The sequence below is a fragment of the Kwoniella pini genome, chromosome 1 (genome assembly GCF_000512605.2).
Source record: "Kwoniella pini CBS 10737 chromosome 1, complete sequence".
Lineage (NCBI taxonomy): Eukaryota > Fungi > Basidiomycota > Tremellomycetes > Tremellales > Cryptococcaceae > Kwoniella > Kwoniella pini.
Window position 1 is genome coordinate 1,830,237 of NC_091716.1, and position 26,988 is coordinate 1,857,224.

Consider the following 26,988-nt stretch of genomic DNA (forward strand, 5'->3'; position numbering starts at 1 on the left):
CCCAATTAAGTGCAATTTGAACATTCCCGATGGGGAAAAGTCTTATTCTGAATCAGACGGGACTAGTGCCACACAAAAATCTGACCCTCCTTTAGCCAGAGGACTCGGCCATGACAGCGCAGACTGCTTTGCAGAAACGGTCGAATTCGAGTGCGACTCCAAGTGAATTAAGAACTATCTGCATAAGATGTATTGACATTGTGTACTGATTACTAGGTGTGACTAGCTCGTCTTATATCGGCTATATGATACAGTCATAAAGTTCTTTTACGACGATGGTAAACATGATATTCGTGAATTGTCATTTTGGGCATTATACTAATTAATACAAGAAACTCCACTTTAACTTTATGAATACCTAAATTTCATCTATCAGTTAAATTACGTCCTCGTTCTCATTATTATGAATTGATGAACACACCTCTTAAATAGGTTTATTTGATCCTCTAGCTAATTGAGTATTCATTAAATTTCTCAATTGATCATTTCTAGCTTTTTCAACTTCTAAATCTCTTTGTAATTGATGAATTACTGAATCTTTTTCTGCTAATTTTTTAGCCATTTCTTCCATATCCCTTTTACGTTGTAATCTATGTTTTTGTGCTGATCTTCGATTAATATCTCTTCGATCTACGCAATTTTTGTAAAACATTATCAGCTCTACTCGGATAACTTGCTATCATAGTAACTCACGTTCAAGTTTATCAGCTTTTATCCTATCTTCATCTGTCATTGCTGCAGTATTTTTCCCACTGGCCCTTCTACCTCCTTTCGATGATCCAGCTTTTGCTTGAGTTGGCGCTGTACTTCCGGTGATCACGACTTTTTGTTCTGGTGATGTAGCTTGGCTTTTTGGCTGAATGTTATTTGGCGAAACACTGGTAGAAGAAGGTTGATATTGAGTCCAAGTCATGATAGCGGGTCGACCAGTCAAATCCATATTCGCTATTCCCAAATCATCTATATTGGACCTCACAGCTAAAGGTGGACCATCATTGACTGACGCTAAATCGTCATCGTCTGTATCCATATCTGTGGTACTATAGTAATCGGAAGCGTCAACCGAAGAAGCTGCAGCCGAGTGGTATGAGCTGGAACTTGATGGTCGGAAGCTATACTCTGGCATCGGATTTACGGGTGAGGTGAGTGTGCTAAAAGGGTTGTTTACTGTGTTGGGCGAAGGTATCGGCTCGAATGTTGAATGAGGAGACTGTATGGGCTCGAAGTTTGAGTGAGGGGATGTGATGGGCTCGAAAGTATCATTGTTGATGGCTGGCCGATTATCGTGGACCTGCTGCATTATCTGAGCATCGTTATTCATATACTGACCTGTAGATGAAGATTGGGATGCTGAAGGTTCGGAAGATTGACTATCAGGTAAATTGAGGTATTCTCTCATCTATATTCATGTAGTTAGATTTGAGCTTATCAGCTGATATCACCAGCTACTCACAAAGCTCAATCCCGATAAATTGCCACCACCCATATCTTGAGTCTGGGTATGCAAAATACCAATCATGCCATCATCACCTCCTGCATTGACTCTAAGAGCAGAATTGATATGTCCTTCTAAGCTACTTGTGCTTGCGAGACCTCTAGGATTGCTTGAGCTACCTTGATTCCAGAATCGAGTGCTTGGTGCTTCCGACTTCTTTTTATCAGGTACTATAGTAGCCGTTGATGAGTTGAAGCTGCTCAGGGATTGAAGGAGTCAGCGGGTTCCGTTAAAATCAGTTATTCCGAAGTAGAAGGATAGAAGGAATGCATAGTTGAGCTTACCTGTCAGTCGGTCTAAGTGGTTGAGGCATCTTGCATATCGTGCTTTATCTTACTTGTATGTGTATCAAGTAAATCCTATGTATGTTTGTATGTGACAATGAATGACTATAGTTGACTGGATTGTGTTGTGTTATTGATGGTTGATCATTTGTGTATAAGGAGGAAAGATAAAAAGGTGAAATGAGGTAATCTACTCACTTTATCTCGTTATATTTGTTTTTATCTGGTAATGTGTGATCGGGTTGACGTCAACCGCTTCTTAGACGCGTCAACTGGAAACAGGCCTGCGTGAAATCAAAAGATCATGCTATGTATGCCTATTGAATGTTCAATTTCATGCGCGCCTGATGCGATCACCTTTTGAAAGGAGCGTCATACTTCCACGCGTGAGTCCCTCGGTGATTTTCAGGAACGCGCAGTACCAAACTCAAGGTCAGTTTCCTTTGCCCCTGAATACTCCTTGAATCCTGAGCGATCTCGACCTCTTTGATCGACTCATATGAGATAGTTGAATTCGGTTGTAGCAGTTTGTTCCTGGAAGATGTAGGGCAAAAACATCTTCCGGGGAGGGATACATATTCAAAGGGGCTTATACAAGATCTGGAGCTCTCTTGGGGTGAAATCCATTTCATCATTTTTTGAGGCTGTAGTCACCACCAAACTCTGTAGATTCCTCTTAAAAGAATGACGAATCCCAAATTCTTCGGTTACGTCCTGCAGAGCAGTGACAGTGAGTGACCATATTTGATGAACAGGGAAGAATCTATAACGGCGCCAAGTACCTCGGCCGCCATTTGGTGGATCATTTTGTATGGTTTTGAAAATTCAATAAATAAGTCTAGATCTTTATGATATTTTACCCTGATTTTAGTTGAGAAAAGTGATTTTCATACGGTATACGGTGGTCTCGGCACGTTCTCATAATCTACCATTATTTCGTATCCAATTATACAGCTTATTTACTTGGTACATGCATTCAATCACCATTTTCAATAGCCAAAAAGGTCTGTTTCTTTTGTACATATCCAATACAACTTATCTCTGCTCATCATTAATAATTCATCTGCGTATTTTCATTTCCATCTCCAACGACTGTGCATAGAAATCATCAGTTCTCGCTCCAACTTTTCATATTATCCAAAAATAGCATTTCCATCGCCACCGCGTCAAAGTAATCCTACAAGCTGATTTAAACAAATTGGGCGAGTTGTAACTCAGCAAGGAGATGATCCCGACTACACCTGTATTTATCTCCCCCGAAGTGTCGACATATTCGCTCGACCCATCACCTCGACCGTCAATAGCGTCTTCCAATTGTTCGGGGGCATCACTATTAACCCCTATCGACGAATTAGATAAAATGAGTTCAGATTTAACGATTAATACGGAAGAAGTAGAAGAAGTCAACGCGGAACTAGTCATCAACGCAAAGGAAACGAATGATAGTTTTATGAGAAGGAATTCAAAAGCGAATTTACCTAATCTTACAGTTCCACCTCCAGCTTTTAGCAATTTTTCCTTTGGTACTTTCTCGCCTTCCGCTTCGTCCTCCTCTTCTATCGGTCTTACGCCTAGCCCTCTATCTTCTACAGACGATGTCGCCCTACCTTCCGAGGGTTTCAAATTTGGTACTTGTCCTACAGATTCGTTTGTAGGTACTCCAACTGCTGAGCAAGGCCCATTCGAATACCCTGTCGCATCTGGTTCGTCTTCTGGATTCTCTGCTAGTCCTCCTAGGTCTTCACCCACTTTAGCTAGAAGGGGGAGTTTAGCATTAGGTATGACTCATCGAAGAGGTTCAATTATCGCCTCACATCCACATCCAAATATCACATCTTCTCATGGGTTATCACCACCTCCAACGCGTCGTAGTTCAACTTGCTCCACAATCACTACTTTGCCTATTGCAGGTCGACGTCCTTCAATCATTCATTCAGCCACAGTAGAAGTAAACCTACCTCAAACTCATCCATCCGTTCCTCCCTTTGAAGAACCTCCACCTTCTTCCGCAAGTTCGTCACGTCGACCATCTGTATTAATGTTCCCTTCCAAACCCCTTCCAGCACCTATACCACCTTCACTTCTGGCTAGACGAGGCTCATTACCTGCTGCTCAATTATTCGGTATTCCCTTATCAGATCAACCTAATCGAACTCGAGCAAGCTACTCAAGCGGTTCAAATCCCGTTTCAACCGCATCGTTATACTTACGAAGACAAAGTATGGCCTCTGAAAGCGGGTTTTCAAATGGATCAGGTGCGACTGTCATGGAGAATAGTGGATTAGGTGATGATCATGGATCGAGGAGACTTTCAATGAGATCTGGAATATCTTCAACAGAAAATGACAAAATTTTACCATTATCCTCTCAACGTAGAGGTTCATTATCATTCTTTCCTCCAATACCCGCTCAAAGTCCTATTAGATCATCGTCAATTTCTTCAACTTCAACAAGATCAAGTATAGCATCAAGTTCATCATCAATTAGATCTTCAACATCTTCACGAGTTCCTATAAATTTTTCACCACGTCATCCAAATTATGCTCATACATATGGTCCATCTAGACAAAGTTCAATAACAACAACAAGTACAAATTCATTACCTTGTTCACCAAAAGTAAGTAAAATAAATAGAAGAAATAGAAAATCAATTACAGAAATTTCTCACTCTTCTTCTTCTTCTTGTGAAGGAAATAGTAATTTAGGATTAAGTAGCTCAGAAGAAGAAAATGAAAATGAAAATGAAAATGAAGAAGAATTACCTACACCAAATAATATTATTAATAAAAAAATTGAATTTAATCAAAATCAAAATCAAATTCCATCAATTGTACCTACTTTTTCAAATCCTTGGAATAATACAAATTTAATTGAAAATAAATTAAATGATATTTCAATTATTGAAAATAATAAATATAATATACCATTAGAAACTCCACCTTTAGAAACTGTTTTAGAAAGACCTCCTTTAGAAACTTTTGATAGTGGAGCAACGGAAAAACCTTGAATTGAAATCATATTTTTTATTTTTTGTTTTTATTTTTTTGTTTTAATAGGTTCAGGCGATTTATTATGTTGTTGTTGTATCGTTTTAAACACTTTCAAATTCAATGATAATGCATTATATAATTATCGTAACTTTTTTGATTCATGTTCGTGCCAAGTTGAACATTATAAATCAGATTCGTCAACTATTATGGTCAACGACTCTCTGCTCTTGACCTTGTCTTGACAACCGTACATTGATGAAGTGAGAATTGAGCGTCTCAACCTCCTTTCTGCTTAACTTCCGTACATCAATGCATGCATCTCATATTATATACGCCTTAACACGGTATTGACAGACTCTGATACGCAATTTTACCAACCACAGACAGAACAAAGTAAAGCAAGCAGACCCGTCGAGACTCTTGGAAGATATCCCTGATGATATAGACTCATCACCTCCCTTGCTGATTATTACCGTTGATCATAGCCAACAGCGTCGCGCCTTGACCTTGCGGTGGTCGAGGAACAGGATGGAAGACATTAGGGTTATTCACATTTTGCTGTCTAGGCGGACTACCTCGGGAATTGCTATAAGGTTGAGGTTGTTGAGATGGCATATTCGAGTAGGAATTCGGTTGGAGCTGATAAGATCCTATGCCCATTGCAGGAGGTGGTCGAGGTTGATAAGGAAGATTGATATTCGCAGTATGATGGGGAGGTACAAAACCACCTTGAAGGTTTGAGGGAGGTAAATGATGATGTGGTGGGTGAGGCCCGTTGTGACCATAATTCCCGTAATTGCCAGGAGGAGGTAAAGGATTGGAAGTAGGTCGAAATCCCGTACTACTTTGAACATTGGCGAAGCCTGGCCCAACAGGCGGGGGACGATTCTGACTCATCGCCACGTTGCCGCCGGAAGGATAGATTGAAGGGCCAGTCGGAAGATATCCTTGATTGTTGTTATTGAAAGCAGGATATTCAGGAACCCCGCCTCTACTTGCAGCCTCGTACGGTGGTGGGGGCTGCGCCGATCGATTGGGGCTTCCATATACGTTTTGAGGCGGATTGGTTGGTCCAGCAGGAGGTCGAGGTACATTGTAACCACCAAGTGGTGGCTGAGTATTTGGTCTATATCCCTGATTGCTGGTGTAAGAGGAGGGTGGGGGTTGATGTACAGGAGGCATACTACCTTGGCCCGGTGGGGTTATTCCAGCACCGATGCCACTCCCACCGCTTGTACTGCCTGTACTACGGGAAGAGGTCTGAGGCAAGGTAGGTAGGAAAGCAGAATGAGATGAAGTGAGGGCGTCGATCTGATGAGCGGAATTGGCGGGTACGTCTATACCGATGCCTGCGATAGTCATGTCGAGTAACGCTCGCGCTTTGGCTTGTCTTTGTACATCCTCCGCGTCGTGGCTCGGACTGGCTGGACGGGGAGATGTGGGCAATGACAGCGGTTTTGATGGAATTTGGTTGACTTGGGCATGGGTCGACTGAGGTGAGATGACTGACAGCAGTTTCGCTTGGTGGGGTTTGACGGGACTAGCGAGGGAATCGTTCTTGGCAATAGGGGGTTGAGCATTGAGCATAGCAAGAAGGTTACTTTGTTTCTGAGTAGATGGCAGAACTTTAGGCGGTTGGGGAGCGGGAGTTTGCGCTATACCTATGCCACCTAGTAGTCTAACTAGATCAGTATCCTCCTTCTTGTACCTCTCTTGATCGCTTAAGCCTGCGTCGGTCCGAGTGTGTAAAGAGTCTTCTTCCTCTTTGAGTACGTTGAGATTACCGAATAACCTTTCCATACCAGCTTTGGCATCACTCCCCACAGCAGCTTGTTGTTTAGGAGCGGACAATTCTTCTTCCTGTTTATGCAGGAAATTTGCAAACAGATGATCGAGAGCTGATGAGCCGCGCAATGGAGCAGGGGATGCTGAGAGAGGAGATGGCGATTCGAATTGGTACGGCTGTAGGTCCCGATGATTGGCTTGATGACTGGACTTCTTTTTCGGTTTCATGTATGGGTCAATGCCATGCTCTTTCAACCAGTGTTTGAGAGGTCTATGTGAATGATTGTCAGCAATGTGGAACCTAGCTAGGGCGGTTTCATGTACAAACTTACGTGACGAAAGGAGTGACATTATAGAATTTTTTCTGACCATTACCTCCGGTCCTCTTGGGTCCACGTTTGTTTATCCAGGTAGGTAAGTCCGCTAGTCTGACCCAGTCTATGGCCTATCGAGCCCGTATATAACCTTCAACATGGCCCCTCAGTCGTACTGATTAGGCTCCACTCACCCCTATTTCGTTCCTCGTCTGCGTTTCAAATACGGTACTCTCGTCGATTCCCTTGACGATAAACATAGTGACTTCTTGAGCGTTGATGTGAGTCTTGATCTTGTCGGGTTCATGTATCATTCCCGTCAGATTGAATCCGGTTTCTTCTTCAACCTATTTGACAGGTATTAAGAGTCTAGGACATGCACTGTTAAGGGTACAAATGACGACTGACCTCTCGTATAGCACAGGCAACTTCCGATTCCTCAAGATTGATCTTACCCCTTGGAAAACTCCATCCTGCATTCGACTTGAAGCCTCTGACCATCAAACACTATATGGAACCCCGTAAGTAACGATTCACCTGATCAAATATCGAGAAACCTCACCTTGTCACCATCCTGATTGATCAAAATACCACCACAGCAAGGTACCATACGCTTATAACTACAGTATTCAGCCCAAACCTGATCATAGTCTACACCTCCCTGAGCCATAAGAGATGCATAAAGGGGAGATGACTCAATAATGATTCGAGTAAAGACACGTTGGCTGAGTGATGGGAGTAGAGGATTAAGGGGTCGGAGGTAATCTTCATAAAACCAATGTCTATGTACAGTCTCAGTCAGGTCTGAGAGAGATTGGTAGAAGTGACGATGAGGATCAATCACTTACGCCTGCTCGGCTTGCCAATATACTCTAACCAAACTCATTTCCTCTCTTGGTAAATTGATCAAGAACCTTGCGTTCAAGTCCTCTAGTATCTCTTCCCAACTCATGTCTCTAAATATGTTTTCTTCGTCTTCTTGTCCAGCTGAAAGGTCCTCGTCTTGATCGTTGAGCCCTTGTTGGGATTTTGATGGAAAAATAGAAGGGTTATAAGGTATAGGTGTAGAGGAAGACGAAGCCGATGGAGAGGAAGAATCGTAGAACTGATTCGCTGCAGAAAGGTGAGGAGGTAGTTCCCTGCCTTTCTCAAAAGGCAAGGTTATAGGAATGGTATTCATTCTGGTCTGTTGTTTCGAATGTTACAGGGATATAATATATTACACTTAGACGTTCCAAGATATATCGTACTGTTGATCTGACCGATGTAGACATCAACGAGGCAGGGGAGTCAGAATGGCTTGGTTCTTCACTTCGTGTTTGATTAACTTTCGTATATTCGACTTTCACAAGTGACAGTAATATAATCCAGGTCGCCTCTTATGCGACTTTGATATGCCTAAATATATGTGGTAATCCTCGCAAATACGCTCAACTTTGATGGAACAAGATTGAGTTTGTCGAAATTCGTGTAATTTGACTGCTTACCACGACTTCGTTCCTCGCCACTAATTTGAGTCGCTTTGACTTGCCGGTTACCGGTGTGTAAGCGAGCTGAGCTTGTTATTTGTTGAAGTCAATATGTGTTTATTTATTGTTTCATTGTGATGAGGAATGTTGCTTTTGTGCTGTCTTCGTCTAAATTCAAAGACATCGTTCCAAACGCTTAAGCCGCGTACACATCGCGTGTATAGCGCGTGGGATGTGATCAGGTACGTGAGAGGCTTTAGTATTGCGTTCCCTGCGTTTTTGACTTATCTGATTTTTGTATTTCCTTGTTCTTGATACTCAAATCCAGACTTCACGATCAAAAGAGTGCTGACATGCTCAGGTTCTCATGTATAATCCATATACGAAATATATCCAGCCTAAGCTGACTCGGCATCTTTCCCGCATAAGCTACTAGGACAATGAAGGTAGATGCGTGACCGCCGCGTAAGCGAAATGATCACAAACAATCAGTATGCCAACCGATGAATCCACTAACGAACTGTAAGCCGACGATCTTCGGCGGGCTCCTCACACTCCCACCTCTATAAGATCTCGCACTGTCGTGATTGGATCTTGATTTGCGAGTGTACTAGATGACAAATTACCCTTGAGGTCGGCGTATCCCCCCGGACCCTTCTTGAACCTTCTTGTGAACGCTACGTATCGAGGTTTCTGGGTATCATGGGCTGACGGCGTCGCCCACTTGCCAAAGGGACTGGAATGCATATTCTTTCCAATTGTATGAGGGGGATATGCAACTGGTGGAGGGAAAAGTCCGAAATGGTGGTGAAAGCATGCTCCGATCGGACAAGAGCGAATTCACGGCATAATCGGCCCCGGTTTACTAGCTTAGCGTATCACTCCTAACTGAAACGTGACCATCAAGTACCGGGCCGAATGGATGCCAAGTGCACAATTGTTGTCATCAATGCGAAGTACTCCGCCGATGGCATCATAATCCAATGAATATCAGCTGGATAGCCTCAGTCCCAAACATGTAACCCTTCACACTAGTAACAGTAGATGAGTTATAGTATTGCTAAAGTGTAAAAGAACTGATTTCACGAAGAAGAGACATGCCTAGAATAACACCTCAAGTGTCAGCTATCATCTCGAATCCGGTCCATAGTCGAGATGACCTCATTCAGCTCCTTTCGGACTTGTTGAAACCCATAACAGACGCTCAATCTGAAGGTGGAGCCAGAGTGTCACTGGGCAACACAGGGACGCACTTTGACTCTGTTGCGGCGGAGATGGAAGGTTATGCTAGGGCTTTGTGGGGATTAGCACCTCTTTTAGCAGCCGATCCGGATCATCCCTTGTTGAAAGACTTGGGTAAGAAATGGAGAGAAGGCTTAGATGCGGGGACGGACGAGAGTAGATCTGATGAATATTGGGGTGATCATGAACAGCCTGATCAGAGATTTGTCGAGATGGCTGCTATCGTGAGTTACCCCTTTGCATGAGTTTGAACAAAATCGAAGCTGTACCACAACGGCTAGCCAAAAGCTATTCTTCTTGTGCTAATGCGGCTGTACGGTGTTCAGGGAATTAGTCTGACAATCGCGCCTCAAGTATTTTGGGAACCTCTGTCACCAGCAGCCAAGAAGAGAGTTAATAGTTGGCTAATGAAGTGCAATGGCAAAATCTTCCCAGCTAATAACTGGCGATGTGAGTCAAGGCTGAAAATAATGGTTTCGTGAACATCACAATTAATACGGTGATGGTGCTTAGTTTTCCGAGTATTGGTAAATCTGGGTCTAAAGTCAGTAGATGCGGAGTATGATCAGAAGGCTATAGATGATGAACTTGACTTCATGGAATCGTATGTTGGAGGACATGTACGCTACCCACGCCTCTTTGACATATCAGACCTAGTGTTAACTTTCTCTCCATTATTCCGCAGGGATTCCCATCGGATGGTCCCCAAAATCCAGCGGCAGGAGCATACGATTACTATGCCACCTCATTCGCTATACCATTTTACTCGTTGTTGTATGCGACTATCACATCGAGATCACCTAAATTAGCCGATCCAGAACGAGCCGAGAAATATCGTCAAAGAGCAAGAGCGAATGTTCCTTATGTGATTAATCTTTTCGCACCCGATGGAGCTGCTATACCTTTCGGAAGAAGTATGACTTATAGATTCGCTGCAAGTGCTTTCTGGGCGGCAGTAGCTTATGATGATCTCGAAGTGAGTTTATGTCGTATATAACAATCGGTGGGGCAAGCTAAGATATCCATTAGTTGCCCAAACCTTACACTTGGGGAATGATCAAAGGGATCATACTTCGAAATATTAGGTGGTTCACCCAAAAAGCGGAAGTTTTCAATCGTGATGGGTCTTTGAGTATCGGTTGGGCATACCCCTCCCTATTCATGAGCGAAGTAAGTCAGAATGTCAAAAGCGTAGACCGCTCCAAAGCGAATCTGAAACATCGGATACCTGTAGGACTATAATTCTCCTCAATCACCTTATTGGGCACTGAAATCGTTTTTCATCCTTGCTCTTCCGGCATCCCACCCATTTTGGACAGCGAAAGAAGAACCTTACCCTGCTGAGTTGCTGGAGAAACCGTACTTCATTGTGAAGCCTTGGATGCAAGTGTATACCCATGCTGCAGGACATACCTACCTCTCGAATGGAGGAACGTAAGTTCAGCGTGTCGTGAGAAGAGCAAGGATTGCTGACATACCTAAAAATTATCTCTCAGCAACGTTGCGTTTCCCTTGAGACAAACAGCTGAAAAGTACAACAAATTCGCTTATTCATCTGCATTCGGTTTCTCCGTACCTACCGGTGCTTTGATGTTCGCACAACATGCTCCCGATTCTGCATTAGCTTTGTCAGATGATGACGGTAAGAGATGGGTCGTACCATTTAAAGTAGAACATCTAGGTATAAGCGATCAAGGTGTACTGAAAGCTAGGTGGTATCCTTGGAGTGAGTCAGACTAACCGTTCCACCATTCGTATCATTCGGTGGTAGCTAATTGGCTCGCATATCTGGTAGATGAAATCGAAATTACGACATGGCTTGTTCCACCTTCAACAACATCAACGCCATATCATACCAGGATTCACCAATTGAAGATTTCCAAGAATTTTCAACGTAATCTCAAAATAGCAGATTCAGGCTTTGCTATACATTCGCACTTCGGTCCATTAGGATCCGAAAGACGTATACCCATCAAAGATATTCCCGAGGAAGGTGTAGCTGCACGGATCTCGAATCAGACTTCTGCAATGGCTGTATCTAGGAAAGGAGTATCAGGGGCAATTGATTTGTTACCTTCGCAAGGTGGAAAAGGTAGTGTGGAAGATACGGATGGGAATTCAAACTTGATCAGTCCGAGAACCGTATTACCTACTATCTTTCATGAACTCAAAGCTGGAGAACATGAGAAGTGGATCGCTACTAGAATCTTTGCTATTCCTTTCTCTGAAGATAAGGGTCTGGAGACTACAGGATGGTTGAAAGGTTGGAAAGATAGTCAGGAGGGATATGCGGGTGTGGAGGAGATGAAGAAGGATCTCGATATCAACTAAGTTAATACTGTCAGGTGATGAACAACTTTTCTCATGTTCCTCATTAGTGGGTTTCCCACTGCAGTATATGACAATGCTGTAGCCCCTTCGTTACAACATATACTTTAGTCTAGTCTCTTGGACCTGCTTACCCTTCAGCATAACGCTCCTGTTCCTTATCGAGAGCGAGCGTTTTTCGCAGAATCGTAGCTTCTAGCGATAACCTCGTTATCCGTTGCAAATATTTGAGTAACCCCGATATGTTGTTTGAAATTATATGGTCAATATACTCAAACCTGTAGTGCTATTAACAAAAATTCATGTCGTCATTGATCGGTCTCATCGTGGCCCACACTTCGTGTGTGAGATTGTTACAGAAATATTGTTCATCATAGATATATACCTCCCAGACGCCACCTATGTCAGCAGATGGCATTTGACCCAAGTAAAACGAAAAATACAAAAAGTAAAGAATAACCTGTTGAAGGTAAAATGTTTGATCCAGACATCCCGTTTTTCTTCCAATGCCTTTCGATGCAATTAGATAGAATATCTGAAATCTGGATTTTCAATATCAGTTAGATCTTCGAAAGCCCTTGCATTTCGATTAATCTCAGTACCATCTTCTGTAGTTTGTGCTGCGATTTTTTTATGATTTCGTCTAACTAGTAAAATTCGAGTTACTAAACAAACTGATATGAATGCTCCGTATAATCCTAAATGAATATACAGAGATGGTAAATATCGTTTAGCCCAACGATGTTGAAATAATTGACTAGCAATCGCATTGCTTTTTGCGTTCAATAATATCAGCGAATTTCTTATGATGATTTGATAGTGCATATTCGACTTACCCTCCGGCCCAAGCGACTGAAGTAAAAACTGGTCAGCCAAAACCTTTGACCTATACCATGAGGGTCGGAAAGCTTTGAACTCACTATAGGTCGTAGCGTACGTGAAAGATTTCTTAGTTTGTCCGGCAGAGTTTCTTGATAACATCAAGAAGATTGAAGGATTGCACTGCGTAGAATTATATAAGAACTCATGATTCTCGGCTGATTCCGTATGCCACTTACAGATTGGAAAAATTGCATGAGGTAAAATGCAAAAATCAAGACTCCTCTGGTTTTGTTACTGGGAGCAATGGTGATCAAGAGGATTGTACCAATGATATTTGGGATTACAGTGCAGATCATTACCAAGAGAGTCTGCTTGGTCTTGGTAACAAGGAAGCTTGATTCAAGCCATTATCAACTTATTTGTTCGGATAACCATGATAATTTGACTTACGCTTGGAGGAAATACGTGAGTACCACCATTGCACCTAGAGGAATTGATAATAGTTGACTATCAAGAACACTGAAACCGAAAGCCTGGTTGATCAAAATAGCGTTGAAAGTATTTATTCCTCCTACTACCAAAGTATTGCAGAAAGCCAAAAGGAATAATAAATAAGTGTATGGATCTCGAATTGCTTCTTTGATTTGAGCAGTTTTGAACTCCTTGTGCTTAATTCCTTGATTATTCGATCTTACTCTTTCAACATATCTTGACTTTTCTTCTTCTGTGAGCCATTTAGCACGGGTAGGACTATCGGGAAGCATAGTAAATGTGATGACTGCGATAACATATCTGGTGTTAACTGCATCCGCCATGTGAACTCTGTGATTGAGAGGAAGACTTACTTGCGGAACAGAAAGAGAACAGAGAGACAGTCATCGTCATCCATTGCCATCCATGAAGTCCTCCTGGTTTGTTGGCCAAGTGGTAGAATGCGTACTACACAAGGTAATCAGTCAAGTTAAAGTTCTATACAACGGTCATCTATTCTCACTCCAAAAAGTGACATTACAGCCCTACGTCAGCGTGGTCAGCTTGTTATTTGACTGAGATGACGCATGAATTCAGTAAGCTCACTGAGAAGCTCCAAGCATACTTTGCCCTGTGAGTAAGAATTGGAAGATCTTAGCAATCTACATGGGAGTGAAATTTCATACTGACTCACAGACTGAGCTGACGAAGGGCTGCTCATCTTTTAGGTACCACTGGACAGTGACTATAGGCATGATGAGCCAAACGTAGATAGGCAGTCGGAAGCATCTTTCCATGTACTTACTAGAGAGCAATACAGGACCGAATAGACTCTCGAAGAAACCAAGTAAGAAACGGATTGCGAATACTGGTGGAATAGCCAACGAAAAGGTTAAACCCATAAGTAGACCAGACCAGACTATCATCGCAGAGCCAAGTAGTTTTCCCAAAGGAAATCGTCTGACAAGTTGGTTTGCCTGTGTATTACCTGTAAGCCCTTGAAAAGCCACATGTTTGGCGATACTCACAATAGGTTCGCCCACGATAATTCCGCACCATAAAAGGGTACTTGTAAGAGCATAATCATTGCCACCAGCTTTGACATCTTGTATCCTGAAGTAGACGTCAGTTTTTCAGCCAAAAGAAGAATCCGATCCGATCGGGGCATTTACAAAACTCACCATCCCATGATCCTAGAATGATGGCAACACACAGTCGGTAATTGTTAGTACATCCCTTTGCTCTATGAGACGTATTAACCTACGAAGCTGGACCGAGGGTACCCTAACGTATAAGATCCGGTCAGATCATCTTTCACCTTACTGTATCAGACTCACTTTATCCATAGCTTGTGTAATGTATGCCAAACACATCAGGGGTAATACTCTGCATTGAATGTGAAGTGTTTCAGAACCAGTTCCTCTTATCCTTATATGACAGCAACGAAAATGTTTACCTTTTATGGATCTTTCTTCTCATCTTTCTGCTTTCTTCTTCGGTGATGACTAGATCCGGGTTAACATAGTTTCGAGCCTCATCATCTGCTACTTCGTGACGATCTCTATCGGCTTTAATTGCGTCCACATCATGATAAGCATCATGAGAGTCTTCGAGATGCTCTGTGGTAGGGATGATATCTTCTTTCTTTGACATTTCGACTACTTCTTCGAATGTTTACGCGTTAATGCGAATTACAGAATACATGAGGAACTCATATCTATTTATCTTCATCAGTCTGGTATGTATATGGTATTCACAGTTGATATGGGCGGCCCGGAGGTCACATTGCATTGGCGTCCTTCCTCGCTCAGTGCTCGAAGTTCCTTGACCTAAATTGCCGCTCCCGAAGTCGAAGAGTGGGGCAATCTTTCAGCAAGCAAGATCTGAATGGTCGTGGATTAAGATTTGCTTGGCATCAACATCATTTCTCACTAGCGTGAGAGTCCCGCTATGTTTATTTTACCCCGCTTCGAGGAATCCCCTCTGCCCCGCTGCCCTCTTATCAACCTTGCAAAGAGAAATAACATGAAGCGCAAAGAGCAAGATGGATACGGAGAAATCTCGCACCGAATCTTTCGTTCTGAAAAAGCGGAATTAGATAAATTAAAAATGGCATTCGAGTTTTAGCGTAATCGAAAAGCTTAACTCCATGGGGCCTTGGAGATGACGCAAGATAATCATAAATCCAAAGTCATGTGATCAACGGGCCGGTCCTGACCGATCAAGTAAAAACAACATGAGAAGCTTGTCTATCTCTTCTTTTGAGCTTGTACTCGTAACATCTTTCTTGTCACATATGACGCCAAGTCCGAGTAACTTGTTACATCGAACCCGAAGGACGGAGAAAGTTTTACCGCCCATCGCATGTGACCGATTCGGACCGGTATTTGGCAAATAGGAGTTATATGATTGATGATGGTTTTTCTGGCGGTGAAGTTCACTCTTTGACAGCGAAGACATATCACTATTTCAACCTTCAATTCATAGCAGGAAGTGACACTGAAATCAACATTCGACTGATAAAGCCGACATGTCATCAGGTAGCAATCTCACATCAGCTGTCAAGGAGCTTTATGATCCTGCCTTGTCAGTGAAAGTTGTAGGAGTAGCTAAAAAATACGATACAGATCCCAATGTAAGTTTGATTTGCTTCGAAGGGAAACTTTCATTAGGACCCGAAGGGCTGATTTGATTGCCACATTAGGGACCTCCCCCGTCACGAACGCCCGAATATACAAAACCTGGTGGACCAAATAACTATCATTGCTCGAAGAGTAAGTAAGCGATATCACTCGACTGACCTGGATGCTGATTAGTCAATAACAGATGTGACCGCCTGGACACAAGGTTTCTTCCCCGGGACACTCTGGCTACTTGCTGAACGAGCTGATCTCGACCCATCCTCGATCGATTCTCATTACACGAAAGAAGATTTGATCAGATTAGCTAGACGTTGGCAAGCGGATTTCAAATATCAAGCTAGACCAAGTCCGAATCATGATCAGGGATTCAGATTTCAGCTTTCCTATGGGAAGTGAGTGTTGCTGACTTACACCTGACTCATTGAGCACGCTCGAGCGCATGATATGCTAATCAAAGAATACAGAGATTATGCTATGACGGGAGATGAGGAAGCTAAGGAGGTCCTCATAGATGCCGCCGAGAGTTTAGTGGATCGATATAACCCAAACGTGAGTCCTGCTAGCAAGTGGTACATCTGTGATCGATCAAATAGCCGAGTTGATGAGCTCTGTCTAATAATAGGCTGGATGTATCAGAAGTTGGGATTCAATGACATTTGTGGAAGATGGTTATAACTACACCGAGGAAAAGAAAGATCAGCACTATTTAGTTATAATAGATAATATGGTGAGATTATGACTTGTATTATCATCCAGGGATATGACAGCTTATCGAAACGAATTCTACAGATGAACCTTGACCTGTTGTACGAAGCTACAAAGTTAACGGGAGATGAAAGATATGCTAAAGTAGCTACTCATCAAGCTGAAAAATCACTCATATCGCACGTCAGAAAAGATTTCACCACCTACCATGTAGCAAATTTTGATCAAAAAACTGGTTTGCCAATTCAAATGAGGACTGCTCAAGGATATGCGGATGAAAGTGTTTGGTCTAGGGGTCAAGCTTGGGCTATTTACGGTTATGGGCAATGCGGTCAGTAAGGCCATTTTCCGGGAATATTTGTAAGGCTAATTCATGTGACGTGTTTCTTTTAGCACTAAGAACAGGAAGACGAGATTTCATAGATACAGCTAGGAAACTCACGGATGTCTTTTTATCCCTTCTCGGTCCAAGCGGTGTTCCAGAATGGTAAATCCTAAATCTTTATTTATTTCAAAGGAACAAAGCTGATTCTGTGACTATGTAGGGATTTCAGAGCACCCAAGCCATGTCCGTACGATGCTTCTGCTGGAACCATCGCAGCTGTAGGCATGCTGTGGCTCTACAAATTACTTCAACCCACCGATAAAACTGCTGCTGAGGGGTATTTGAATCGAGCAGTCAAACTCATACAAGATACCATTCGAGAATGCTTAACTCCTCAAGCCTCGCTTAAAGCAAATGGGGAAACAGATTTTGGTAAAGATGGATGGGAAACCCTTCTCGCGGTAAATGATATCACTGAAACGGACCCCTGGACTCTGCTGATTGGTTTCTTAGCACTCGACCATAGTTGGAAATCCTAAATCTGTGAGACGATTAATGGATCATGGACTAGTTTGTAAGTCTTGATTGTTGATTATATCTATCGCGCGGTGACTAACCTGGAAATTTACATACAGACGCCGACTATTATCTCGTAGAATTCTCAAACCAACTGCTGAAGATTCAGCAAGGAAAGTAGGAGTGCGCAATCCAAGCTGCTGGACGGGCCCTTTCGTATTCTTGTTTTGAACGCATATAATGAATGCATGCAATTAAGCTGAGCATCATTCGGTGTTGACGGCTGAAATTATGTTGATGTCGATCTACCGTGGGAAAGTGTTTCATCCGGTGTTTGACAGTGACGTCAAGCGAGTACATTTGTCTAGAGAAGAATCGTAGCTCTTATAGTCAAGCCAACGTTGGAGTCAAATGTGTCAGCGAGATACTTATCAATACCTTTTTGTGTTCTGACAACTATCAATAAGTGACGAACTTGAATTGAACCCAAAATGTCTGAACAAACTACTGTATCTCCATGCTGTATCACTGGGCGTAAGTAAGCTCCATTCTACGAATCGGTTCTACCATCTATCAGTAGAGGAACGATTATATGTTAGAATTTATCCACTAATTGCCAAAACAATTATTATCGCAGATGTCCATGAAGGGACGCCTTTAGGTTCGTTCGAGATCATTCATGGTCTTAGAACATACGTTTCAAATCCTAAACCACCTACAAGCGGAAAACAAAATGTAGTAGTTCTTATATCTGATATTTTCGGTGTAGATCTAGTCAATACCAAACTTGTGAGTTATCCCTACTTCACAAATCAATTAAAAATCTCAAATTCGAGACTTTAAATATCGCAATCGAAAATTGACTGTGCTTTGGCCTATAGGTCGCAGATGAGTACGCTGGAAATGGATGGAAAGTTTTACTTCCTGATTTCTTTGAAGGAGATGCCATCGATCATAATTTGCTTAATGCAATTGTACCTAATCTTAGAGTACAAGCTGAAGCTACTGTAGCTTCTAAAGCTGTTGATTCAGCTAAAATGGCTGCTGCTTTGGGTCCATGGATTACCAAGCATAGAGAGGCAGGTAAGTGGGTCATGGAGAAAAAACGGAGATATCAAATACCGATGAATATTTTGTTACAAAGTCTCTAAGCCAATTATCGAGAAATTCTTCCAAGCCCTCAGAGCTGATCCCTCAACGTGAGCTCTCAGCTTTCATCAAAGTATTTGGTTATGGGTACGAATGCAGGACTCAATACTGATATAAATTCTATTGTGTAGTGGAAAAACCGGTACTATTGGATTCTGCTGGGGAGGAAGATACTGTAAGTCCTGAATCCGTATTCCTTCTTTTCACCTTATATTGTATAAAAAACCGGCTGACTCATTCTATCGTCGTATTGTAGCTCTCGTACTTGCTCAAGATGATTCACCTGCTAGAGTAGATGTAGCAGTTGCCTGTCATCCTTCGTTCCTCGTCAACGATGATGTAAAACCTATAACTAAAGTCCCATGTGCAATTTACAAGGGTACAGCAGATGCAATGATGACTGATGAAGCATTAGATGAGGTTGAAACTATCCTTAAGGGTAATTTGGGTGATAAATTATCTGTGAAAAGTAAGTTCTAAATCATACAATATAGGCTAAATCGAACTCAAGGTAACAAAACTAACATCATCACAAATTGTTCGCAGAATTCCCTGATGCAGTCCATGGATTCTCAGTTAGAGGTGATTTGGAGAATGGTAAAGAAAAGGCTCAGAAGGAAGAAGTGTGAGTGTAGTATTAATCACTCATCCGGGTTCTACTAGTGTGCTGAGTTATGATTATTCATGTAGAACCAAGGATACTGTCGATTTCATTTCCAAGTACTTCAATTAGATGTCGGAATGTCACATAGGGCTTCGTCGTCTGGTGTATACGGCCTTATTTATACATACAGCGTTGAAACTATTGTAGATGAGTATGCAAGCGCGTAAGAAGTTATAAAAATAGCAATGAAAGTGAATCATATATTATGTGCATCCTTCTCTCATGCTTGATAGCGTATATCAAGATCTCTGATTAAATACGTGTCCAGGCCTAAATCTTTACCTCCTCCACACCTTTGGCAGCTTCTTCTATATCTTCATCACCTTCGACGAAACCTCCCTCGGCTCTTGCAGCCGCAGCGAACGAGAATGCAGGACGGGTAGTAGCATCTCTTTTCGGGACTGTAGAAGCATTTGATTGTTGTTGTTGAGAATTTTGGGATCCTTTTCGGGTGTGCGAAACCGATTCGAAACCATCATCATCCTTTTTAGGTGCCTCAGTAGAAGCTTTTCTAGATGGGTGGGCTGGTTTGGATTGAGCATGTTGTTGTTGTTTAGGTGGATGCCTTTGACCCCCTTGACCTGAATTTTGACGTTGCTGTTGGGGTGGTTGAGGTTTACCGGAGACTTGTGCCTCAGCCTTTTGTTGAGCTGCTTTGATAGAGTTTAACCTTTCTTCAGCGAAAGCTTTAGCTTTCTCGTCCTCTTCCTTCTTCTTGGCGATTTCAACTTCTCTGGCCTTTTTCCTCTCTTCCTCCTTTTGAGCTAATTTAGCATCAGCAATTGCTTCTCTAGCAGCAGAATCCACTGGCTTGGCATTCCCAAAGATTGATGATTTGCTCGAAGGGGATTCGGACTCGATAGAGGCGGTAGAAGGTGTGGCGGGAACTGATCGGGGAGCAAGTTGAAGTCTTCTTCTTTCGAGAGGGGCAGGAGGTTGTTTGGGGCCTTTGCAAAAATAATTGTCAGATTCTGAATGGACAAACAATTCAGTGCTGTGTTAGACCTACTTTCACCATCGGCACTTCCTGGTTGACTGGTAGCTGGAGTTCCTCTGGCGGACCTCCAATCTCTCTCCTCGGTGGCAGGTTGGACAGGCGATCTAGCAGGGGGGACTTCGGCAGCAGGGGTTCGTACTTTGGTACCACGGGACCACTAGACCATACCACCAGTCAGCTCTGCCTCCGCATTGCATTGACAGGACGCATCGGTGCTCACGGTGTTCTCGGTATCAGCGAGACCTGGACTACTTTGTCCAGATGCTGGCCCTCCTCTAGTATGGGGTGGTAGATCCCTCGGCCCGGCCTTAGCTTCAGCCAAAGGCTTATTACTTCTCCATTGATCTACCTCATCCGCAGCGGTGGGAGTGGGTGGTTCTCTAAGTCTACCAGCACCTGAGCTATCCCTTCTGAAATCGTTGGCAGGGGCAGGTGGAGCTGGTGTGAATCTGGCACCTCTAGCAGCTCCCCAATCTCTGTCAGGTCCGGGTTCTGAGGGAGCGAATGATGATGTTCGTCTAGCAGGGATAGGGGCTTCTCTGGCCGCCAAAGGTGTAGCTCTTCTCCATTGACTAGATTCTTCCGCTGCAGTGGGTTCCCTTCGGTTGGTGGCTATATTATCATTATCATCAGAATGATCAGCCTCTAGAGGCTACTTAGGTGAATAAACTCAAACTTACGTGCATCGGCAACGCTGACTCTGATTGTTCTCCCTTGCAATTGTGCACCTGTTCTACCTAGAGCCTCCTTCAATGTATCTTGACTTGGAAACTCAACGTATCCGAAACCTTTATACTTTCCATCTTGATCTTTCAATATCCTATAACTCAAAGGGTTGAGATCGGTGAAGAAGTCTCTGACAGCATCTTCGAGATCAGGTTCGTATGAAAGATTACCAACGAAAGCGGTGAAAGGTGGAACGGTAGGAAGGGGAAGCTCTTCTCGTTGGGAAGGCGCTCCTGGGAAATTCGTGGCTGGGTTTTCCAGTAGTGTCAGTCCGATGATCTGATGTTTGCTGAGTCACCGGGAGGGGGTAATAACCCAAACTTACAGGTCCTGGCAGCTCGGTCGGGCATAGAATCGAGATATCCGGGTTCTCCCTTCTTAGGTCCGGTGTCGGCTCGAGCAGCGGCTGGACGAAAAAAGACATAAGTCAAGATAATTTAGAATAAGGAAGAATATCGACTCACGAGCAGAGGGGAAATCCATATCATCCGCCCATGATCCACCTCCTGCAGCGCCTGTGAATGACGATGGCATATTAACAAGTTTTCATACTCCGACATTGGGTTGATCTACTGAGATATGCATATAAACATCGCATGCCTACTCACTATCATTGAAAAAATCGGACAAAGCCATTTTTTGAGCCTTCTTTTTGGGTGCTGTAAGTATGATCAATATCATACCGGTGAAATGCAGTGATCGAAGTTGCAGGAAGAGAATGTAGAAAAATGAAAAAGATCAGCATTAGAAGGTATCCAAATGGTGATTTAAACTAACCCATTTTGTGCTATATCTTCTCTTCTCTTGTGTATACGCAAAGCTAAGATAAGATAAGTAGATGAATGATGATGAATACGATTAATTGAGAATGTTATATTCTAAGTTGATCTGAACAAAAGTTGGAAAGTATGCCCGACGTGCGAATAATAATAAATATCAAAATCTCATTATGCCACATTCGGAGATATAATCCAAAACACCTCAGACTCTCAGATCAGTCGACGCACAATCCCCTTCCTTTGTGTATGCATACACACACTTTTTGATCGTTGATGACCGCCATTACATCAGGGTCCTTTGTAAATCATTCGAAGATGTAAAAAGGACATTTTGACAGTGATGATTAACGTTTTCTTGATTACTGAAAGATGATGGATGAGATGAAGCGAAAAAAGTACAAAAACTACAGCACCCGGGATTCCCAAGTGGTCCCCCACCTTGGTACTAACCGAGCGATATCCAACTTAACTGCGGGGAGCAGACGGGACCCGGTGCTTTCTGGATTCTATGGCCGTAGATAAAATTTATGCCTTTCCGACGCTATATAAAGCTTTGTACACTCAGTGGGATTTTACTTGCTATCGATTTCAAGACACAGTGCTGAATCCATATAGGACCCGGTCCCGTCTGCTCACCGCAGTGATGGATAGCCGTTCACCGAGTATCATGACGCAGAATGAGATGAAACAGAACTTTTCACAGTCGATGTCAAGTAAAGGTTAATGTGTAACTCAAAGCGTCAAGTGGATCCTTTCATACTATCATACTGACACACTTTGGCAATGAGAAAAGAAGTGTTATTGACGTTTCAGAGCTGTGGATGTATATGCGGGCTACAGTGTATCAAAAGCCTAAACGATCTGTCATATATATACGTTGTTGATGTTGAATCGTTTCTCTGCTATTGAACAATCCATTCCCCATCTTATCAATTTCTGCGAATATCTGATCAAATCACCATACACATACACTCTCCGTTTTACGATCACAACAATCTCACAACCTCTCGAGAACACCATCTACTCATACATCACTCCACATCTTGATCAGATCAATCTAGTGACCACCTTGAATCCACAACTTCAATTACTTGATATCCGTTTCCAACATGGCAACATCGTTCGTCGGTCGGGGCATGTGGCCTAAGATCTGGTTATGGATATGTAAAGGCTGGGTATACATCGTTGCTGTAGGTTGTTTAATCATGGTAAGTCTTATTTCACTCATTCATCAGTTTCTTTATCTGTATAAGTGGTATAAAGTATTCATATGCTGAACTTTTGACAGAATCTAATAGTTTGGATTATAATTTTTATTGAAAATACCAAATGCTATACTGAGAAAATGGGTGAGCTTGATACGAACATTGAAACATCAAGGAGACTAATTCGTAAACAAATTTAGATCAATACCTTGGGAACGATCAAAGAGTATATGATCGAATTGATGGTGATCCAAATGCACGTTATGTTGGTGAGTATCGGATTTAAGGAGTACGGAAATAATTATCTGACTTGTTGATAATCCTCAAATAGCTAATACGAATATACCGAAACATCTTGGTGGTCCCGTGTGGGTTTTCAATTGCAATTTTGTACTAAATCGTAAATAACTTTACTATTAATTTAAACTGATGATTTACGCAATAGTTTCGCAGCAGCTTTCGATGTAGCTATGTGGATGTTCATCCTAATAGCAATTTGCGCTGATTTGTTGTAAGTAATTGAATCATACATTGCAACTCAATGCAAAGTGGGTATCAATGTTGATTGTATTTCTCTCTTATATCCAGTTGGAGAATTCCATTTTGTCGACGAATTCTAGGTAAATTCATTATTTTTAAATTCATCTCATTTTCAAAGCTTTCTTTGGCTAATTATGAATTTGCATTGTTGAAAGAATCAATGTGGACGAATGGACTTTATTATTCACCAGAACAAAAATTTATCGATATTGAATTTTTCTGTAAGTGAATTTTCATTTCAAAAGTATAAATTAATCAATCAAGAGAATTACTAAATCCCTTTGGGGGTTTTTGTTTTTTTGGGTGATAGTTCTAGTTGCTAGTGCTTTTTTGAAAATCTTTATAGTAGTTGCAACAGGTTCACAAACTTATACTGGATTATATCCAAAACAAGATCAACCTCAATTAGATACTCCATTATTTTGTTTATACGCAACTTTATGTTTAGCAATTTCCATTCCTTTCACGTAAGTAAAACTTTTAATCATCCAATCATTTTTATATATATTAACATAATAAAACTTATTCAATTTTTTCATGATTTTATAACAGCATTATAGCTCTTTTCGTGAGTATTACTTTTTTTTTGAAACGTCTTTTTGACAATTGTAATATTAGCTAATCCTTTTCCAATGATATGATTATAAGTATATCCTTCATGGAATGAAAATGAAAGAATATAAAGATGAATTAGCTGCTGCTGAAGCTGCTGCCAAGGAGAAGAAGAAGAAGGAGAGTGCATAAGTAAATAAATCCAATCTGATCTGTAATTCAGTAACCTAGAAACCCCAAATCGATGAACTTGTCATGATCCATATACAGTGTCAATATTAAGACGCCGCTTGATAACTTCTTAAGCTACACTTTACACACAATTGCATTTGCATATTTCTGATATTTTGATGATCATTCTATGAGTTAAATCATATACAGTATAATTTTGATGTATTTTGCTGGCAAGCAGGATTAAATTTAGTTGCCTTTACCGGCCATTCTTCCACCTTTGATCTCCTTCTCTCCGGCACTAGATAGTTCGTAACGATTTTATCAGCACGATGCTAAGTTTACAGGTTAATGTAAATTGTACTTACACACTGATACCGACCATAGCGTCTCCGAGGTCGGTAGATACCTCAGCGAGAACAGTAGGGTTGTTGTAGTGTGTTACAGCTTGTACGATGGCCCGAGCTCGTTTGGCGGGATCACCGGAAAGGACTAAAGTTTTTGAAGATTCTGTCAGTTACCTCAAGTGTTTTGAGATATCCTGAACTCACAGATACCAGAACCGACAAAGACTACAAGGCGAATCGGCAGAATCAGCATGAGTTACAAGAGCGGGACGGACACGCATGATGTAGTTACTTACCACCATCACATCCCAATTGCATCATCATAGCAGCATCAGCAGGAGTAGCAACCCCACCAGCAGCGAAGCTATACGACAGGGTGTCAAACGGTCAGCCATTGTATGCAAGATCGAAGATTTGATCTGATGGTGAAATGGACTCACGAGACAACTGGTAATCTCTTCAGCCTGGCGGTTTCCTTCAATAAATGGTAAGGAGCAGAGAGATCTTTTGCGAAAGCATATAATTCCTCATCTGACATGGCGGCTGCCTTTCTGATATCTGCCATGACAGCTCTCTGGTGCTTGACAGCTTCTACAACATCTCCAGTACCAGCTTCACCCTTCGTTCGAATCATACTATGGAATGATAAGCAGAATGTCAGCTTACTTCGAGACGCTGATGAACGACCGGTGCAGAATGGAGGCTTGAACAGGGCGAATGCGAATTGCGCAGAGATGAAAATTGTGGGATGATAATGCCAAGGGTAAGACACTCACGCAGCACCCTCAGAGATTCTTCGAAGAGCTTCACCGAGGTTTTTACAACCACATACGAAAGGAACTTTGAAAGCATGTTTACCGATGTGATGTTGATCATCTGCCATGGTGAGAACTTCGGATTCCTATGTTCGTCAAGATACATGAGTCTATCAGCTGACCACAAGGGAGAGAATGGCCTCTTGAGGCATTACGAAAAAAGAAAAGATCCGACTCACATCAATGTAATCTACTCCAACAGCTTGTAAGATTTGAGCTTCAACGAAATGACCGATTCTAACTTTTGCCATCACTGGAATGGAAACTGCTTCGATGATTTCCTTGATCATTCCTGGGTCAGACTGAGAGCATAGATTGTTAGTCAGTCATGACTAGGGTCTGGGAAGTGAGAAAGAACGCTTACCATTCTAGCGACACCACCATCTCGTCTGATATTCGCTGGAATTCTTTCTGTTGGGTGATTATGATTAGCGGTAAATCAAGGATAATTTCCTCATAAGAGATTAAAATTAAAAGACTCACCTAAAGCCATAACAGCACAAGCACCAGCTTCTTCAGCGATTTTAGCTTGTTCAACATTCATAACATCCATAATAACACTATCATCACGTGAAAATCAAGTAAATCATACAAAATTACTTTTATTTTATTTTTATTGGAATTGAATAAACTCACCCTCCTTTTAACATTTGTGCTAAACCAGATTTAACACCAAAACTTCCACCTGCACCAACACTACCAGTTGGTCCACCTCTACTACCTAAAAGTGGAGTTGAAGTTCCACCTTGTGAAGGTGTTCCTCCATTCAAATTAACTGCTGAAGAAGGTACAATAGTTGGCTCAGATGACATTTTTAATTTAGGTTAATCTTTTGATATTGATATGAATAATTTAATTACAGATGTATTATTTTTTTATGTACGAAGAAGATTGTTATATCTTGTTTCTTTCTGAATCGGCGATGCAATTGATAAAATAATGAAATATTCAATATTGTCTTGGTACTACTTTTTTTCGACTCAAAAGAGGATTTACGAGATCTAAAACGATTATAATTGCCGGGATAACGAGAGATAAAACTAGGCGACTTTATATCTCAAATTGCATCCGTCAAAATAACTTAATCCTACATCCTGATCATAAGATCATACTCGTAATTCAGTTTGGAAATAATTTGAGCGATTTAAATAATGTTATTAATTCAATTTCCAACATTCGCATTATTCTGTAATAATCGCCCAACTCCAATTCATCAAGAATATACCATTATTTACGAATCTCGCTCAAAACGTAATCGTAAGTCCATCTTGTTTTTTATACGATTGTCAAGAAACTATGCATCATATTATGACATGTGAAAATCCTGCAGGGTATTTTATGAGTATTTTCGCCAAGGCGAAAAATTCAGATCTCTCTTTCCTGACTTTTTGCCCCGCTATCGCTGGCCATCGAAATTTGTCGTCTGGTTCATAAACATACATTGACATTTAAAGAGTTCACGATCAACAAAGGTGTAAAGTTGTATTGAATCGATACATCGACGATCAAGCAAGTCTTCATTGTCGTATCCTTAGTTTTCGAATCGGCTCGCTTATATATATATAAGAAGATTCAGCCATATGGTGTATAAAAGGTACATGACAAGGACCGGGTCTTAAGATATGCAAATCGCCAATCAATGCTAAAGCGAATAA

The 26,988-nt window shown here is 41.8% G+C and overlaps 10 protein-coding genes and 1 non-coding gene across 11 annotated transcripts; 5 read left to right on the forward strand and 6 right to left on the reverse strand.

Annotated features, from left to right (window-relative positions):
* Nucleotides 1–424: 424 nt before the first annotated feature.
* Nucleotides 425–1,808, reverse strand: I206_100702 (uncharacterized protein; the record flags this gene model as incomplete). Its single annotated transcript, XM_019152404.1, has 4 exons — nucleotides 425–630; nucleotides 694–1,399; nucleotides 1,454–1,691; nucleotides 1,780–1,808. The coding sequence occupies 4 exons, from the start codon at nucleotides 1,806–1,808 to the stop codon at nucleotides 425–427; spliced, it is 1,179 nt and encodes a 392-aa protein (XP_019014542.1).
* Nucleotides 1,809–3,004: 1,196 nt separating this feature from the next.
* Nucleotides 3,005–4,786, forward strand: I206_100703 (uncharacterized protein; the record flags this gene model as incomplete). Its single annotated transcript, XM_019152403.1, has 1 exon — nucleotides 3,005–4,786. One exon carries the CDS (start codon nucleotides 3,005–3,007, stop codon nucleotides 4,784–4,786), a length of 1,782 nt encoding a protein of 593 aa, XP_019014541.1.
* A 433-nt stretch (nucleotides 4,787–5,219) lies between these two features.
* On the reverse strand, nucleotides 5,220–8,048 carry I206_100704 (uncharacterized protein; the record flags this gene model as incomplete). The annotated part of the gene is made up of 6 exons (XM_019152402.1): nucleotides 5,220–6,825; nucleotides 6,887–6,999; nucleotides 7,063–7,215; nucleotides 7,277–7,375; nucleotides 7,431–7,650; nucleotides 7,717–8,048. The coding sequence occupies 6 exons, from the start codon at nucleotides 8,046–8,048 to the stop codon at nucleotides 5,220–5,222; spliced, it is 2,523 nt and encodes an 840-aa protein (XP_019014540.1).
* Nucleotides 8,049–9,434: 1,386 nt separating this feature from the next.
* On the forward strand, nucleotides 9,435–11,910 carry I206_100705 (uncharacterized protein; the record flags this gene model as incomplete). The annotated part of the gene is made up of 8 exons (XM_019152401.1): nucleotides 9,435–9,803; nucleotides 9,906–10,029; nucleotides 10,093–10,199; nucleotides 10,265–10,555; nucleotides 10,609–10,749; nucleotides 10,814–11,013; nucleotides 11,076–11,305; nucleotides 11,375–11,910. The coding sequence occupies 8 exons, from the start codon at nucleotides 9,435–9,437 to the stop codon at nucleotides 11,908–11,910; spliced, it is 1,998 nt and encodes a 665-aa protein (XP_019014539.1).
* A 519-nt stretch (nucleotides 11,911–12,429) lies between these two features.
* On the reverse strand, nucleotides 12,430–14,853 carry I206_100706 (uncharacterized protein; the record flags this gene model as incomplete). The annotated part of the gene is made up of 15 exons (XM_070202257.1): nucleotides 12,430–12,679; nucleotides 12,744–12,759; nucleotides 12,828–12,909; nucleotides 12,966–13,122; nucleotides 13,180–13,507; nucleotides 13,575–13,668; nucleotides 13,724–13,745; nucleotides 13,807–13,831; nucleotides 13,895–13,945; nucleotides 14,006–14,177; nucleotides 14,229–14,313; nucleotides 14,382–14,393; nucleotides 14,465–14,484; nucleotides 14,538–14,586; nucleotides 14,657–14,853. 15 exons carry the CDS (start codon nucleotides 14,851–14,853, stop codon nucleotides 12,430–12,432), a joined length of 1,560 nt encoding a protein of 519 aa, XP_070058358.1.
* Nucleotides 14,854–15,730: 877 nt separating this feature from the next.
* On the forward strand, nucleotides 15,731–17,569 carry I206_100707 (uncharacterized protein; the record flags this gene model as incomplete). The annotated part of the gene is made up of 10 exons (XM_019152399.1): nucleotides 15,731–15,835; nucleotides 15,905–15,974; nucleotides 16,027–16,234; nucleotides 16,307–16,391; nucleotides 16,465–16,569; nucleotides 16,632–16,878; nucleotides 16,941–17,034; nucleotides 17,093–17,333; nucleotides 17,386–17,446; nucleotides 17,508–17,569. The coding sequence occupies 10 exons, from the start codon at nucleotides 15,731–15,733 to the stop codon at nucleotides 17,567–17,569; spliced, it is 1,278 nt and encodes a 425-aa protein (XP_019014537.1).
* Nucleotides 17,570–17,879: 310 nt separating this feature from the next.
* I206_100708 (uncharacterized protein) lies at nucleotides 17,880–19,270 on the forward strand (the record flags this gene model as incomplete). Its single annotated transcript, XM_019152398.1, has 8 exons — nucleotides 17,880–17,922; nucleotides 18,026–18,177; nucleotides 18,270–18,471; nucleotides 18,533–18,587; nucleotides 18,669–18,712; nucleotides 18,794–19,006; nucleotides 19,084–19,162; nucleotides 19,228–19,270. 8 exons carry the CDS (start codon nucleotides 17,880–17,882, stop codon nucleotides 19,268–19,270), a joined length of 831 nt encoding a protein of 276 aa, XP_019014536.1.
* A 201-nt stretch (nucleotides 19,271–19,471) lies between these two features.
* Nucleotides 19,472–21,560, reverse strand: I206_100709 (uncharacterized protein; the record flags this gene model as incomplete). The annotated part of the gene is made up of 7 exons (XM_019152397.2): nucleotides 19,472–20,148; nucleotides 20,211–20,355; nucleotides 20,419–20,810; nucleotides 20,879–21,172; nucleotides 21,250–21,330; nucleotides 21,389–21,439; nucleotides 21,533–21,560. 7 exons carry the CDS (start codon nucleotides 21,558–21,560, stop codon nucleotides 19,472–19,474), a joined length of 1,668 nt encoding a protein of 555 aa, XP_019014535.2.
* A 545-nt stretch (nucleotides 21,561–22,105) lies between these two features.
* Nucleotides 22,106–22,220, reverse strand: I206_100710. The gene has a single exon (XR_002021923.2). It is a non-coding gene; the product is annotated as a 5S ribosomal RNA (ribosomal RNA).
* A 592-nt stretch (nucleotides 22,221–22,812) lies between these two features.
* On the forward strand, nucleotides 22,813–24,192 carry I206_100711 (uncharacterized protein; the record flags this gene model as incomplete). The annotated part of the gene is made up of 10 exons (XM_070202258.1): nucleotides 22,813–22,911; nucleotides 22,992–23,052; nucleotides 23,109–23,177; nucleotides 23,240–23,276; nucleotides 23,354–23,419; nucleotides 23,497–23,528; nucleotides 23,604–23,669; nucleotides 23,759–23,915; nucleotides 24,001–24,016; nucleotides 24,097–24,192. 10 exons carry the CDS (start codon nucleotides 22,813–22,815, stop codon nucleotides 24,190–24,192), a joined length of 699 nt encoding a protein of 232 aa, XP_070058359.1.
* Nucleotides 24,193–24,420: 228 nt separating this feature from the next.
* Nucleotides 24,421–26,145, reverse strand: I206_100712 (pyridoxal biosynthesis protein; the record flags this gene model as incomplete). Its single annotated transcript, XM_019152395.1, has 10 exons — nucleotides 24,421–24,472; nucleotides 24,540–24,663; nucleotides 24,723–24,743; nucleotides 24,815–24,882; nucleotides 24,959–25,153; nucleotides 25,295–25,419; nucleotides 25,513–25,635; nucleotides 25,698–25,744; nucleotides 25,817–25,893; nucleotides 25,970–26,145. 10 exons carry the CDS (start codon nucleotides 26,143–26,145, stop codon nucleotides 24,421–24,423), a joined length of 1,008 nt encoding a protein of 335 aa, XP_019014533.1.
* Between the last annotated feature and the right edge of the window lie 843 nt (nucleotides 26,146–26,988).